Below are 16,678 nucleotides of genomic sequence, written 5' to 3'. Positions count from 1 at the left end.
ACAAGAAAGATCATCCCAACTACTGTCCTTACCACAGACTGCTCGGACATACTATAGAGAACTGTATCAGCTTCAAAGAATGGCTCGAAAAGAATTTCAAAAACGGGAGGATAACGATCCCGAAAGAGTATTTGACAGAACTTGAAAGATGTTCCATCAATATGATTTCGGTGGATCCAGTTGTTCCAATTGCTCCTACATGACTACACCAGTGCTCAACAAAAGAGGTGAGACTCATCAAAAACCTCCAACTGACCTTAAAGTTATCAAAGGAAGGTCGATCGAGGCTAAGTTGGAAAGACTTCGAGCCGACATTGCACGGTTGTCTGAAGAACAAAGAAAAGATACGAGTGATGAACCTTACGAGCCGTCAGATTATGTGAAAGAGGAATTCGCAGAAATCAATGTTGTTGAGGCCTCGCGCGATGCTTCATATTAAGTACGAGGCATTAATAAAGTGCTTAATTGGATACTTCAGAGAATAAAAAGTAAATTGATTGTTTTTATATACATATGAAATTAGTAGACTAGTTGCTTTACATGCAAATATAAATGTGTGTGTGTGTGTGTAAAGCATCTAATAGTCAATTAATTAGATAGATTACAAAAGAATGTATCTAACAAATAGTAATAATAATAATCATAATAATACTATTGAGGTGAAAATTAATAGGCAAGAAAATGAGTAAGGAAATTCATTGGAAAAGATAATAAAAATTAAATAAATTCAATTTATTACAATAGGAGCACCAAATGAATAGATTGACCAAGGAAAGGACTACAAATAGGTTTTTATTTTACAAGTTCTATTTATTTCTAAAATCAATTGCAAATGTTCTCAATGTTTTAATATTTTCTTTTAAACTATAAATGTATAATTTTTTATATGTTGAAATTAGTCAAAGAAAATGTTAAATAAATACAAGAAATAAAAATATGATAATGCATGTGCATATGTAGAGTCACCAGTGTATGGTATTGGCTAAGGAAGAATGCACCCATGCATATAAAATGAAAAAGAAAATTGAAAATTGAAAATAGAAATGATTGTCAACTTTGATGGTGGCTCTTGGAAAAAGTTATGAAATGTATACTTTTAATATAAATTTAGACGATGACTCCAACTAATGAATGTTAAATGAAATTAATAAAATTAAAAAACTTAAAAACTATATTGTCTTTTTCTTACTGTTTACTATCTTTTTTTAATGTTTTAAAATTAAAATTATTGTAATTTAAAAACATTTCACTCGTGAATTTGTTTAACTCATACCTTCAATTGTAAAATTTTCAGTAAAATCTCATTATGAGTTGATGGATCCTAGAGAGTATGTTTACAGATGTCAATGAGCCAAGAAAGATAACTACAGTATTTCAATTTTTATCTTGCTATTAGTGGTAGTTTTAAATATGAACATTTTTTTATAAATTATAGTTGCAAAGTAAAATGACTTTATTGAATGATTTTATCTAAGAAAATAAAATATTTAGATAGTATTTTTTCCGTCCAACAGTCAGTTCTCCCTTTAGTATTTCAAGCTCGTGGGTCGGGTCATGACACCTCCAAAATCATTTGAACACAACGTTATAGGTTAGAACATTCTTCTTTCAGAAAATCTTCTACGTACATTTCACTCTCTTTTCATAAATATAAACATGAAAGGCATTCAATGTAAAATTTGTAAAATTAAACATAACAGTGTTTCTTTTCCCAAAAATAACTCTACTATCTAAACCTTTTACATTGATTCATATCTAGGGACCCTCTAAAATCTACAAAGTCTCTGAAGACACTAGATTTAACGCGTTTAATGATGTTTACACTAGAATGACACATACATTTAATTAACCAAAAATTAGATGTTCACGCTATACTCACTATATTTACTATCACGATAAAGAATGAATTTAACTCTAATAGTTTTTTTTTTTTAACTGATATACTCATGATTATTTTTTCACACATTAGCATCCTTCCAAAAAAGATGTATTATCCATTAATCTTTTTGTAATAAAGCATCCTAACAAAATAATACGAAAAAAAAGAGAAATTATCACATTTTGGAGGTGATTAGAGCATTTCTCTACAATCAGATATCAAAACATCATTGGGGATAAATTGTTCTAGCAGTTACCTATTTAATCAACAGAATACTTGTAATACTAATTGATTCCAAAAATCCACTAAATTATTTAGTAAATTCTTTCCCACGAACAACTTATCAGAAATCCCTACTAAAGTTTTTGATATGTTTCATGACAGAGAAATTTGATCCAAGAACTCCCAAGTGCATCTTCATTGAATATTCTGCCATACAAAATGAGTGCAAGTGTTATCATTCACCGACAAAAAAGTTTCTCATATCAATGAATGTCACTTTTGATGAAATTCATGGCTTCACTTGAACTCATTTTCAGGGGAAGAATTCTTAATTTGATGATATTTTTCATGCTTAAATTTCTACAACCTAAAATCATATAAATACAAGTCTTATATCAATTGTATCCATTCGGGTCTTGTATAAAAAGGAATAAGCCCAGCCATGATCTCCAGAAAGTCAAAGATTCATAACTAATAACATGTAACAATACTCAATCCACTACCACTAATTTATATCATATCTCTCAATACACATCATTACATAAATTTTCTCTCATAAAGTCTTTCTAACTAACATCAGCACTAATCTTATTTCAATTCCACACTCTATAGATGCAATTGAAAAATAAAAATTGGAAATAAAATATAAGAGAATAGATAACTACATTAAAAAAAATCATTTAAATGAGATCGTTGAGTTAGTAGAAGAAAAGAAGACACTAAAATGCAAATGGATTTCTACAATCAAATATAAAATAGATAAAAGTATAAAAATATATAAAGAAAAATTAGTAGTAAAACAATATTTCAATCATATCGAATTGACTATCAAGAAAAATTTGTCAATGTTGTAAAAATAAACATTATTCACATTTTGATATCCTTAGCTTCAAATCATGGATGGTATATACATCAATATGATATAAAACATTATATGGGGACATCAAAGAAGAGGTCCATATAAATTCACCACTGGGATTCAATATTGTTTTCAAAAAACATCAAATATGCATATTGAAAAAGAAAGCCCTATAATGACTGAAATAATCACCAAGCGTTTGATTTTACAGATTTATAAAATCTACAGAAGAAACTGGATACATACAAATCAAACAGAACATGCCCTCTTCATAAAGAACTCTTATGAGGGTAAAATCACGATTCATGTTGCATATGTTGACGATATGATTATTGCAGGAGAGGACAATCAAATGAAAGAAGCTCTCAAGAAAAAGCTTGTTGAAGAATTTGACGCCAAAGAGTTGAGAATACTCAAATACTTCTTGGAAATTAAAATGGCTCAATCCAAAAAAGTATAATTGTACAAAAAAACCTTAATCCCACTACGTGGGGTCGGCTACATGAATCCTTTTTCTCCATTGCGCTCTATTTAGTGTCATATTTTCATTTAGATCTAATAAATTAAGATCATTTTTAATACAATAAGCCCAAGTCTTCCTAAGTCTGCCTCTGCCTTTCTTAACACAAGTCGAATAAAAAAAATTTACTCTCCTAATCGGATCATCAGATGGTCGACGCTTAATGTGACCAAACCATCTAAGACGACTTTCTCTAATTTTGTCCGTCACAGAAGTAACACCAACCCTATCACGGATATAGTCATTTTGCATTTGTCTCTAAGTGTAAAGCACTCATCCACCTAATCATTCTCATCCCGGCAACACTTAACTTAGTATTATGCTTCTCTTTTAAATACCAACATTCAGCGCCAAAGAGCATTGCAGGTTTCACAACCATCTTATAAAATTTTTCTTTCAGTCTAAGCGGTACTTTTCTATCACACAAAAGGCCCAAAGCATTCATCCACAACCAACCAACTTGAATTCTACTATTACCATCCCCATCTATATCACCAACACATTGAACAACAGACCCGAGATATATAAATCGTTCACACTTTTTAATAATTTGATCACCCAAAGTTACACTTCTGTTACTAGAGCTACTACTACTAAAATTACATTCCATGTATTCAATTTTAGTTCTACTCAAATGAAGGTCTTTAAACTCCAATGTAAATTTCCATAATTCAAGTTTTTCCTAGGCTTTTTCTCTCGTCTTATCCACGAGAAGGATATCATCAGCAAAAAGCATACACCAAGGTACATCCTCCTGTAAATGTCCAGTAAGACCATCCATAATTAAAGCAAAAAGATATGGGCTTAAAGTCGATCCCTGATGTAATCCAACAGAAATAGGAAAATATTTGGTCAATCTTCCTTCAATTCGAAGACAAGTAACAAATATATTATACATATCTTTAATGACTTGAATATAAGTCATATCAATACCTTTCTTCTCAAAAACTCTCCAAAAGATATCTGTTGGAACCTTAACGTAAGCTTTTTCTAAATCAATAAAAATCAAATGTAGATTCTCCTTATTATTTCTGAACTTCTCCATCAAACTTCCTAATAAATGTATGGCTTCTATAGTAGACCTGTCCGGCATAAATCCAAATTGATTATGAGAAATCATTGTAATAAATCTTCCCCTATAAATCTTACCCTACGTTCAATTACCCTCTCAAATAATTGTAAAGTATGACACATCAACTTAATTCCTCTATAATTTGCACACTCTTATTCATCCCCTTTATTCTTAAAAAGGGGACCAAAATACTCTTCATCCACTCCTCAGCATTTTTTTAGTTTTTAAAATAATATTAAAGAGTTTAGGAAGCCAAGAAACTCTCAAATCTCCTAAAAATCAATTGGGATATCATCAGGTCCTACAGATTTTCCACTCTTAGTTTTCTTTAAATTCTCCTCAACTTCGTTTTTTTAATGCGACGGTAAAAATGAAACGTTTTATTATTATTAACGATATTAAAAATCACTAAGGTCGGTCGTATTTTCAGAAACTTCATTAAAAAGTTTATCAAAATAACTCGCCCACTTATGTTGAATATTTTTTTCAAAGAAAATCACTTTTTTTTTTATTTTCATCTTTAATACACATTATTTGAGTTAAATCTTTAATTTTCTTCTCTCTCTGTTTGGCTAGTTTATACATATATTTTTCACCCTTCTTAGTATCTAATCTACAATAAAGGTTATTAAAAGCAGAGTTTTTAGCATCATATATTATTCTTTTAGACTTCCTGTCGGTCGTTTGATATTTTCCTCAATTCTCTAAGCTTTTACAATTAAACCAATTTTTATAATATAACTTTTTATATTTTATCTTTTCTTGCACATTATTATTCCACCACCAACTATTTTTATTTAAAGATACTTTTACTTTTGATTCTCCAAGTATATCTTTCGCTATTTGTTTAATAGTGTTTATTACTTTATCTCACATAGCATTTGTTTTATCATGAACATACCAAATTTTGAAAAATTTTAAATTTTACTCATAAAAATAATTTTATATGCGTCTTTTAGATTCCCCCATCTAATTCTACAATAATAAATCCTAGTATTCTTTATTTTACAACTCTTCATCTTAAAATCTAGAACTAATAAATAATGTTGGATACTTAAATCCTCACTTGGAATGATCTTACAATCTTTACAATCTCGGCGATCTCTTCTTCTCATAAGAAAATAATTAATTTGTGTTTTATTAGATCCATTCTTATAAGTAATAAGATGTTCATCTCTTTTCTTGAATAAAATATTAGTAATAACAAAATCATACGCTAAAGCAAAATCTAAAATAGTTCTACTTTCTTCATTAGTCACTCCAAAATCGTAGCCACCATGAATATATCTAAAATCTTCTACCACTCTACCGATATGTCCATGTAAATCTCCTCCAATAAAAATTCTTTCTTCAAGAGGTATCATTTGTATTAAGTTTTCTAAGTCATTTCAGAATTTATCTTTAGACCCTATATCTAAACCTACTTGAGGAGCATAAGCACTTATAATATTAAATATTTTAGTATCAATGATAATCTTAAGAGCTATAATTTTATCTCCGACTCTATTAATTTTTACAAAATTATCTTTCAAACTCTTATATATAATTACACCTACGCCGTTTCTAGTGCGACTCTTACAAGAATACTAAACTTTCAAACCTAAGTTATCTATCTCCTTAGCATTTTCTCCAACCCATTTAGTTTCTTGAATACATAAGATATCAATGTTTCTATGAATCATAATATCAACTAATTCTATTAGTTTACCATTGAGAGTACCTATATTACAAGATCCTAACCTAATATTAATTTCATTAGATTTATGAACTAACTTTTTTACTTGCATCCGTCCTTAATGTAGGAACTCTTGCTTGTTTGACACTACACCCGAGCGTCGGTGTAGCGGCCCTTGCACACTATTCACTGTATTCAAACTATACAGCGCGTCACTTCCAGGGGACGCCCTAGCACTTACATAAAAATAAAAAAAGATTCATGTCATGATTTTTTCGACAAGTTTTACATTGGTTGTCGACTATCTAAAGCAATCCTCCACTTTTCACATCCGGGCTTAGGACCAGCAATGACGGTGTTTAATAACTGTATCCAACAAAAATTTGTTATAGACCTACTAAAAGAGAATAAGATAATGGAAAGAAAGCCATGTGAAATTCCAACTGAACCAAGATAAATATTGGACTTTGATGAAAAATGAATTGATGCAGACACATGACAATATCAAAAGTTTATAAGGAAACTAATTTACTTATCCCATGCTCGTTTTGGTATTGCATTCGCAGAAAGTATGGTCAGTCAATTCTCGCACAAACCTAAAGTCACATCTTCAAGCTGTCTATAGGATTCTCGGATAAAATAAATCAAACCGAAAGAAATAAATTTATACAAATGACATAATATCTTTCAAATTTAAGGATAAATAGATACGGACTATGTTGTATCATTGGTGCATAGTTCTACTTAAGGGTATTGTACATTCTTAGAAGAAAATATCAGAAGTTACAGCACCAAAAAACAGCACATGACTTCAAGATCAAATGTTGAAATCGACTTTAGAGTCATTACTTACGAGATCTGTGAGCTTCTATGAATCAAAATCATATTAGAGGATTTTAAATCCAAGGAAAAAAACTTATGAAAGTATAATATGATAAAATATCTATCAAGAGTTATTACTCACCATGTAGTACAACAAGATTATATTAAGCACGTTGACATTAATAGACTTTATAAAAGAGAAATTATAAAGCAGTTTGATTTGTACTCCATATGTGCCTAAAAAAAATCAATGACCAACATTTTAACCAAAAGACTCTACAACCTAACATATTAAAATATCATTATCAAACTTGGAATAGTAAATCTCTATCTCCAAGTATAGTAGAGAGCTTAGGGTACACGAATCAAGGCAGTGTATTATTGGATCTATTTATCAATGACTCTCGGATAGCAATCCATGTGCTACTCCAATCATAACAAAGAACCGAACGTCATGAATCGAGGGATTTACTATTGGATCTATTTCTTTATGACCATCAGATTGCAATCCATTAATTTTTTTATGGGATCATTAGCCCTTGATTACTTTTCTCTCATTTTTTGACTCATTCTTATTTGGCAATGCCACTTAGAGATGTATATATATCCTCTGATATAAAGAAATGAATAATATTCTTGGGATTTTTTTACATTATTTTATTTTCTACAAATTTTAATATTTTTCCTTTCAGTTACTAGATTGAATTTTCTACATTGTATCGTCAATTGGTCAATGTAAACCTCATTACATTGGCATGTACAACCATAATGCCCCACCCCCCCACCTGAGAAGGAGAAATTGGTCCAACAAATTTTCCACCATGTCCTGCTATCCGCCCCATGGGCTGGTCAAGCCCTTTTAAGGGAATCTATTTAACTTATTTATGTGATTATTAGGATTATTTTGCGTTGAAGTATATAATTATGTTCTTAACTCCTATTTTGAAGACCTTTGTTTTTGGTTTATGCATTTTAAAGATTTTCTCTTGTCTCTATCCTAAGAAGTGTTATAGCATTTTTTCGTGCAAGTGGTGTGCCCATAGATTGTTTCGGACTAGGTGTTGAATCTCCCTTAGCCTCTATGTCTCGTCGTTATCATTGTTTATGCTATTTTTCCCCCAAAAGTATGGTGCAACTCCTTTGTCCCTTTCCAATCAACGCCAACTTCGCACATTCTCTTCCTTTTGTCAGTCTATAATATCTCTTTATAAGATTCGATCCTCAAGTACCTTCTAGGAACTCTAAAGCAGTGTCATTTAATATCAAAGACTGGATTATATCCAAAACTCCAAAAAAATTAAAAATTTAGGATTGTTTTCCCCACTTCTAAACCAAAAATCTACATAACATAATATCTCTACCCAAACAAATACCCATTCTTAATCCTAACCCTATTCTTAATTCTCAACCCTAAAACTACCCCATATTAGGCCATACTAAAATCAGCCTCCCTCTCTAGGCCGAAACCTTTAAGTGAGGAAGTAGCACTATGTCACAAATAAGGCAAACTCGAAGGGGTGTTCGAGAACTCATAATAAAATGACGAAGAAATTCTCTAACTACAATATAAGCTTGTCGAATTTAAGAGAATACAAATGTGAGAGATCAGCCATAGCCATAATGGTTCTCATCGGGTAGCACAGAGGAGCTTAGCACCTCTACCAAAAAGTTTCAAGTGATTGAAAACCAATGTCCTAATAATTTGACATTGAATATCAAAAAACAGATAATGACTTTGGAGTGAAGATTGACTTGTCGGAGTTTAACGGTCGTATGGATCCAAACATGTTCATTGAATGGCTTCAAACCGTAGAACGAGTCTTTAAATACAAATATATTCCTCAAGACACGAGAGTTAAAATGACATCTATTAAACTCAAGAAAAGTGCTTCTTTGTGGTAAGAAATTATGAAATGCATTCGACGACAAATATGGAAGAATAAGATTACTATACGATCTAGGTTATAAAGAGAAAGATGCAGTGCAAATACCCTCTCCACATTACTGGCAATACATGTTTTTAAAATTTCATAATTTGCAGCAATAAAATTTACTTGTGGAAGAATACACAGCTAATTTGTACAACTCAGACTAAAATATAAATTGGTGAAACCAGAAGAAAGCACACTATGGAGAGGTATCTTGCAGTGTTAAAGTTATCTATTAACAATGTGGTACAGTTGCAACCGTATTGGTCGCTTCTTGATGTATAAAACCTAGCTTTGAAAGGGGAGAAGCAATATTATCACACAAAAGCTACCACACCCTATAGGAAATTCTCGGTCCTTGGGTCAAGCAATAAGGATAGACCTACCAAAGCCCAAACCAACCCCACGTGAGGAGAGAACAACATAGGGTGGTGAGGTGGGTGGATCCAACACTCCCAAGTCCTACCTAGCTCGAAAATGTCTCAAGTGTGTGTTTCTAACACAGTATCTAATTGTCCAAAGAAGAGACTAATCTTTTTCACTAAGCAGTGAATAGTTGAAAGAGTTGACAGTGAAAAGAAAACAAAGAAGTGAGAGATAAATGTAAGCGCTTCCCGTCGACAAGAGAGATTTAGTGATTAGACAAATCTTGCAGGCTGAGCCCAAGCGAGAAAAATAGTGGCTTCAGCATATCTTTCGCAGTAATTGCATCGTGAAGGAAAAGGTGTGTAGTTTTATCATTGATGAAAGCCATTATGAGAACTTGATGTCTACCTAAATGAGAAATAAGTTGACTTACCACACAAGCATACCCAACATAATTTTTATCATGGTTGAAAAAAATGATAATGAGGTTCAAGTTGAAAATAAATACATATTAGCGTTCCTATTGGAGATAAGTTTTAGAAGCAGGTGTAGTGTGACTTGGTGCCGAAAGATTTTAATCAAGTATTTGAGATGAAATGTGAAACCTCAAGTATGGGAATTGGAGTTGTGTTGAGTCAAAGTGGATAATGTATTGCCTTCATTAATGAGAGTTTAAATGACTTCGTAAAAATATAATCCACCTAAGATAAAAAATTTTATGTCGTTGCGAGAGCTCTCAATCGTTTATTTATGACTAAGTTAGTTCACACTTTACATTGATTAAGGGATCTTGAGCTTTTTGAATAGTTAGGACAGGTGAAGGGTAGATATATCTCCTGAGTGGAATTTATTTCTTCACTCCATTTTGTGCTCACAGCTGGAAGTCAAAATAACGTAGCAAATTCATTGAGACGAAATCATTTGTTGATCACTACTATGCAATCTAAAATAATTGACTTTGAAGTGTTCAAGGATATGAATACCACTGATGAGCACTTTCAGGAAATATGGACTTGTTGTCAAGACAAATCGTACGAGTAGCATCACAGATAAAATGGTTATCTATTTTTCCAAAATAGATTATGCAATACTAAAAGTTCCTCAGCACATATATTTTATAGGAGTGTCATAATGGGAGAATGGTCGGATAGGGACAAGACTCTTTCCTTAGTGAAAGAGACTTTTTATCGGCCTAAACAGATGCGAGATGTGAAGAGATATTTAAGGCAATGTAGAATCTATCATTCAGCCAAGACTTGACCATATGGAAAATACAAGACTCTACACACCGATATAAGTTCCGAAACTACCATAGATGGACAATGAATATGGACTTTGTGGTGGGTTTATGTTTGGCACAACACAGTAAAGGCAGTTATGATAGTTGTGGATCGTTTCTCCAAGATGATACACTTTATGTCTTACCACAAGAAAATAGATGCTTCACACATTACAAACTTATATTTCAATGAGATTGTTTGCCTGCATAGTGTGCCCAAAGACTATCACGTCACATAGAGAAGTGAAATTTTTTGTCATTTCTAGATGACTATGGAATAAGCTTGGTACAAAGCTTCAGCTCAATTCTACAACTCACCCTCAGAAAGATGGACAGATGGATGCAGTGGATTGCAATTTAAGTAACCTACTCGGATGATTTTTGAACAAAACTATCAGACAGTTAAACTTGGTTCTCACCTTGGTCAAGTTTGCTTATAATTGTTCTACCAATCAGTCTATAGGTCACAACCTCTTTGAGATTAAATATGAGCGAAACCCCCACATCATTAGAGCTAGAGCCAATACTCTACAACTGAGCTAAGCACTAATGTGAGGCAAGAGTAAGAGAAATTTGGCCCTTCATGAACAAGTGAGAAATAAAATTGTCAAATAATACACTAAGTGCCAGAAGCTGGCTAATAAGTTTAGAAAATTTCAAGTTTTTAAGGAGATTGTAAAGTGAGAGGTTCCACACAAGTTATTTTTTGAAGCTCAAGCAAAGAGCTGACAGCCCATTCAAGATTGTCAAGAAGACTAATGACAATGCGTATAAAATTAACCTATTTGGATACTATAACATCTCTATTGCTTTCAACATCATTGATATATCACGGTATTATGAGCATCCAGTTGCTTCAAGTGAAGAAGGTGAAGACACCCCTACTCAGGGAGAATGACATGAGTCTTTCCCATTGTCTGCCCCCAAGAAAACCCAAGAAGAAGAAACTGTCTATGGAGGGAACAATTCAAACGATCCCAACCCCCATAGGCTGGTCTGCCCTACTTAAGGGTCTCTACTTACCTTATTTGAGCTATTAAGCTTAATTTTCTTTGGAACATATGAACATGATAACTTTTATTTTAATAATTTTTAGATTGTTTTATGCATTTTATAAATTGTTTCTATAATTTCTACCCTAAAGAGAATTGTACTTTTTTCTCGTACAAGTGGTGCGATTGTAGATCAAGTCAAATTAGGTGGTGGATCTCCCTAAACTTTCTATGCCTCACAGTTATCCTCATTTCCAGCACTACTTGTTGTCTTTCCTCTGGACAGCAATCGGATCTCCTTTACCCTTTCCAATCTCCACCAACTTTGCACATTCTCTTCATCTTGTCATTCTAAATCATCGCCCAGCCAGATCAAATCCTTAAACACTTTTAGGAACCCTATAACAGAGTCATGTACAAAATATTTTGGTTATTTTACGGTCTACTTTAAACAATACTCATTCTTTTTAAGAAAGAATTATATGAACATGGGTCACAACAAATTAAATCAATATCTTGAAGGGATTGTTTGGCTTGTTTAAAAACGAATGCAGTTTAAAAATAATATATTATATTTGAAATACTTTGGAGTTGTTAATTCAATATAAAATAAATGCAGGACTTTACATTTTTCTTATTTGGTTTGATAAAAAATAAATTCAATGTAAAATACAACGATCAACGAAGGCAGCAACCTCGGAGGGTGGCGGCCAAATGCGATGTGTGGCGGATGGAGCAGGCACGAAGGCTCCTAGTAGGTGGCGGTGTGGCGGCAGCATCCAGCCAAAGTGTTAGGTGGCAAAAACATGGCAGCCATTGAAAGCTGATGGATGAGCAACAGCGGGTAGCCATGGTGAAGGCAGCAGACAGTGGCGATCAAGGTAGACGATGGTAGGTGGCAGGCGCCTGCAGAGGGTGACAGGAGGTGGGTGACAGCTGCTGGCGAGCGGGTGATGAAGTTGACAAGCAACACTTTACACAGTGGTGTACATAGAATTTGCCTATATCGAACGAGTTACAAGTACATAGCATCGTAAATTTACATTTCATTTTTATCTTCTAACCAAACATCTAGATTTTCAAAACTCCTGCAAAAAGAAAACAAAACATTTCTTTCGTTGCTGACCATATATTGAGAACATACAACAACTATACATTTGCATGCTAGCATTTTAGATGCACCATATTTTTTATGTATTACTGAAAAGTAAAGTGAATAAAATAATATATATGAATCTGCAATTAATATTAATCCCGTATTTTCATAGCAAAAGCAAAACATACGTGAAGCTGCAAAAAAATGGTAAATTCGGTGCAAGGAGTAATAAACAGCTCATAATGTATGCCTGTTTAATTTTGTGAGAATAAACAGCACCAATGGGCAGGTGTTTCTTGTTTTTTAACCACAAGGAAAACTCACAGTAGGTTACCAAGAATCAGTACTACTCAAACATGATGCCCATTGGAGCAGCATTCATTACTAAAATAATTACCATAAACATTTAATAAAGCCATCATTCGGCCAAATTGTTCCTCACTTGTGGAAGATAAATATGGTTTATTCATCATGAAAAATTGAAAAATACGATAACTACTAGAGCAGCATTAAAGTTTGAAGCACATTCTATACCTGTTAATATGTCAAAACCTTCAAGAGAGTACCGGTCACATAGCTCAAAAACCTTCTCTGCATACCCAGCTTCCATTGCCAAATAAACCTGCACAATTGCAGGGGCAAATTAAATTACTAGTAAACTACAGAAACGTTCATAGTTGCTGGCTCAAACTAAACTAGTAAACTACAGACTAAGGAACTACAAATCGCATATCAAACAAGGCAAACAAATAAAAATAAAATGACAACCCATTACTTTCTAAGCAACCAATATAAACTAGATAAAACACATCGTCAGTCAAATATCACATGGTAAATAGATGAAATGTATCACATGAGAAATAAATAAATCCTCTCCCAAAATTTTATTAAATAGTAATCACTGGGGAAAAATAATCCACCTAAAAAGAAAACAATTTATGGATACTAAATAATGTATGATTTTGAACTAGAGTGACAAACTAACTCATCACTCAATTCCACAAGAAAGAGTTTGCATTTAGGGCGGCCACTTTGCTTTTAGTGTTTGGAAATATTTGGGTCTTAAATCCGAAAGTTAGTCGCATTGTACTGGACTACGTTGAGATAAGCATATTTCACAATAAGTTCTTGAGAACTCTATTCCTGCATTTGTCAGAGCTACAATATATTTCATTTTTACTTCACATTGATTATATAATTTTATTATTATCATAATAAATACCTCTAATTCATCAACCAACTAATTTATTATTATTTTTTTTCTAAAGGTGAAAAGCAAAACTAAAGGTGGCCTTCTATCCCTTGGGTATAAAACTCATTTCCCACATTTTAGAAGGAAGTTTCAAAAACAAGAGATCACCAAAAAAATGCTTGAAGTGAGATCCAATACCATCAAATCCCTTGCAGTGAATCAGATTGATCAGTATATGCAAATGGAATTAAGGTTCCACTTTGGCATCATGATAATGTCGAGGAATGGAGTACAATCTCTAATAGTCCCAAGAGGCAATCAGAAAATCCAAGGAGATCTATCGTAGCATTTAAGATGGAAGGTCAATCTGTTTGGAGCCAACAAGTTAGTCCCAAAAGCACGTTCGTAGGCTTGATTAGCACCAATAAAAGGTTGAATCTAATTTTGACTTTTGAATCTTATGTTTTTTTTTTTTTTTTTTTTTTTTCCCCTTAAATTTTAATCCATTAATAAGTTCTGCAATTTTGAATTGACCTTCACATATATTTAAGGATTGGTAATCTGGATCTGAGAAGATTGGCTTTGAATTTATAAGGTGATTTCTTTCTCCTTGAATTTAACAAATAGTTGGAATTTTGAATTCCTTTTTTTATCATGAATAGGACTGATACCGGAGAAAAAGACCCAAACCACCACGAAAGAACATAATTATTATTACTGAATTCAAACATATACAAGCGAGACTCTTGCGACATGAAATAATGACAACAAACAACAACACTAACATAAAAACATAACATACAGACTCCAATAAGGGTAACGGTAGCAGGTGGGGATGTTGGCGGCAGCAGGTGGGGTTGTTGGCGGCAGCAAAGAGAGGGAACTAGGGCCAGTGGTAGGAAACAGGAGAAGGGACAACAGGTTTGACTGCAGAAAAGGGGGAGCAGCAAGTAAACGATTGTTGGAAAGCATAGGGGTCGACTGGCTCGATGATGGAGGTGAGTTAGAGGGGAACAGTAAGCTGACAACCTATGAGAAGGTGTGGAGGAAGGCTGGCAGTTGTTGAAGGCGAGTCAAAGGGAGGGCACCAAGCTGGCGACTGTTGGATTGCATAGGAGAGGGGGCTGCAAAAAGATAAATGTCTCGTCGGGGTCTAGTTATAGTCGGAGCACCACCCATACCCTTGGAAACTGTCACCATCTCAAACGAGTTACAGTTGAAGCACCGTCTCTTCGTCAGAAACAACCCCCGAAGAACAAGAACTCCACAAAGACAGTACTCAGAAATCTGCCATAATAAAACCTCCTCCTAACCTCAGACAACAGCACCTATATAAAAAGGGATTTGAAGATAAAATAGGTAAAAAGTAGGATAAAAAAAAGATATGATAGGCAAGGCGAGCAATAGGAAAGAAGTATGAAGGAAAGGAATTATAATGGAAAAGCATCAGGAAAGGAAATGAAAGGAAAGTGATTAAATATAAAAGGGGGGTCGCGGTTACTGCAACGCATCCGTAGTATCATAGCTGCTAGGGTACCGCGAGAGGTAAGCTCCTGCATCAATCTCCCAGGATTGAGGGAGCTTCAACTTCTTCCGTTGAAGCTTTTATGGCAGAATAATTTTTGTGGAGTGGCTTGGGTAGGGGCGAATGCTAGAGAACCCTAACATAGAACTGGGGTTGGGTTACGTCTAATACCAAATGATACAGGAGGAAACGATCCAACCACCTGTTGACCTCATTTTTAGTGAAGTCTTAGTTTCCTACTCTAAGAACCCAAAATCTAGCCTTATGAGTCCCTTTTTGACCATCATAGAGGACTAGTAATGGAGCGCACCACCCGTAGAACTTCGAGTCACTTCTTAACTCACTTTTGTGCAGAACTCGTATGAGTGGTTCCAAGCACTCAACTTCTAGTTGCAAGGGCTAAGGACAAACATGTAAAGGGCCCAAAAATGAGTTCCTACAGGATTGGACGGCCTTAGGTGAACCCTCCGTGACTCAGCAACGCACTCGTTACACCACGTACAAAGTTGAAGCATTTTTGCCCGACCGTCGGTAAACTTGTCTAGACAATCCCGGATGACAAAACAGACCGCGTTGACCAGTCTGAAACATCAATTTTAGCCAGAAAGAACACTCATATTGCTAGGGTTACGCGCGCACACAAATGTCACGGAAATCGATGAGCATTTTTTTTAAGCGAGCAGCGGGCCCGGGCTTAACCCAGGTTTGACTTGGGCTCGATTTGGGCTAATCACCATCTCACAGTATTTCAAATTTTGAGTTTTGAAATTCAAAGGGAGCATTTAAAACTCATATTAATTGAAAATAATCTGTTTTTATTCTTTGAGTCGGCTACATCGAAGGAAAGTATTCAATTCCCCACCAAGCGATCTCTTTCTCGTGCCAAAGACCCCCGCTCGAAACTCGCCTGCCTCGCCTCCCTCTTCCTCGCGTAGAAGCCACACTCGAGACCCTCTCCCGCACTCACCTGCCTCGCCTCCCCCTCGTGCGATCTCCCTTTCTCGCGCTAAAGACCCCCGCTCAAGACTCGCTTGCCTCGCCTCCCACTTCCTCGCTCAAAGGAAACCTCGTCTTTTCCTCGCTCGAGAGAAACCCTCGCTCCTCTCTGCGAACGTCGAAGCCCTCGTCGAAGCCCTCGCCTCCTTCCTTCCTTCCTTTGCGCCAAAACCGATACCTGCTTCCATTCTCCCCGCATTTGACGCCTGCTTTCCTTCCTCGACCGAAGACCAAAACCCTTGCTCGCCTCTCTCA

At 34.5% G+C, this 16,678-nt stretch overlaps 1 protein-coding gene across 4 annotated transcripts in view; it reads right to left on the bottom strand.

The window, feature by feature from the left end:
* LOC110032473 overlaps positions 1–16,678 on the bottom strand; it is a 157,407-nt gene that overhangs the window by 60,892 nt on the left and 79,837 nt on the right. For all 4 annotated transcript variants that reach the window (XM_020736121.1, XM_020736118.1, XM_020736119.1 and 1 more), the window contains one exon: positions 13,245–13,332. In XM_020736121.1, the coding sequence (XP_020591780.1) occupies positions 13,245–13,332 (88 nt within the window). The remainder of the gene's footprint in view (positions 1–13,244; positions 13,333–16,678) is intronic.

Source organism: Phalaenopsis equestris, unplaced genomic scaffold (assembly GCF_001263595.1).
Source record: "Phalaenopsis equestris unplaced genomic scaffold, ASM126359v1 Scaffold000949, whole genome shotgun sequence".
NCBI lineage: Eukaryota > Viridiplantae > Streptophyta > Magnoliopsida > Asparagales > Orchidaceae > Phalaenopsis > Phalaenopsis equestris.
This window is presented reverse-complemented; position numbering and strand designations above follow the sequence as displayed.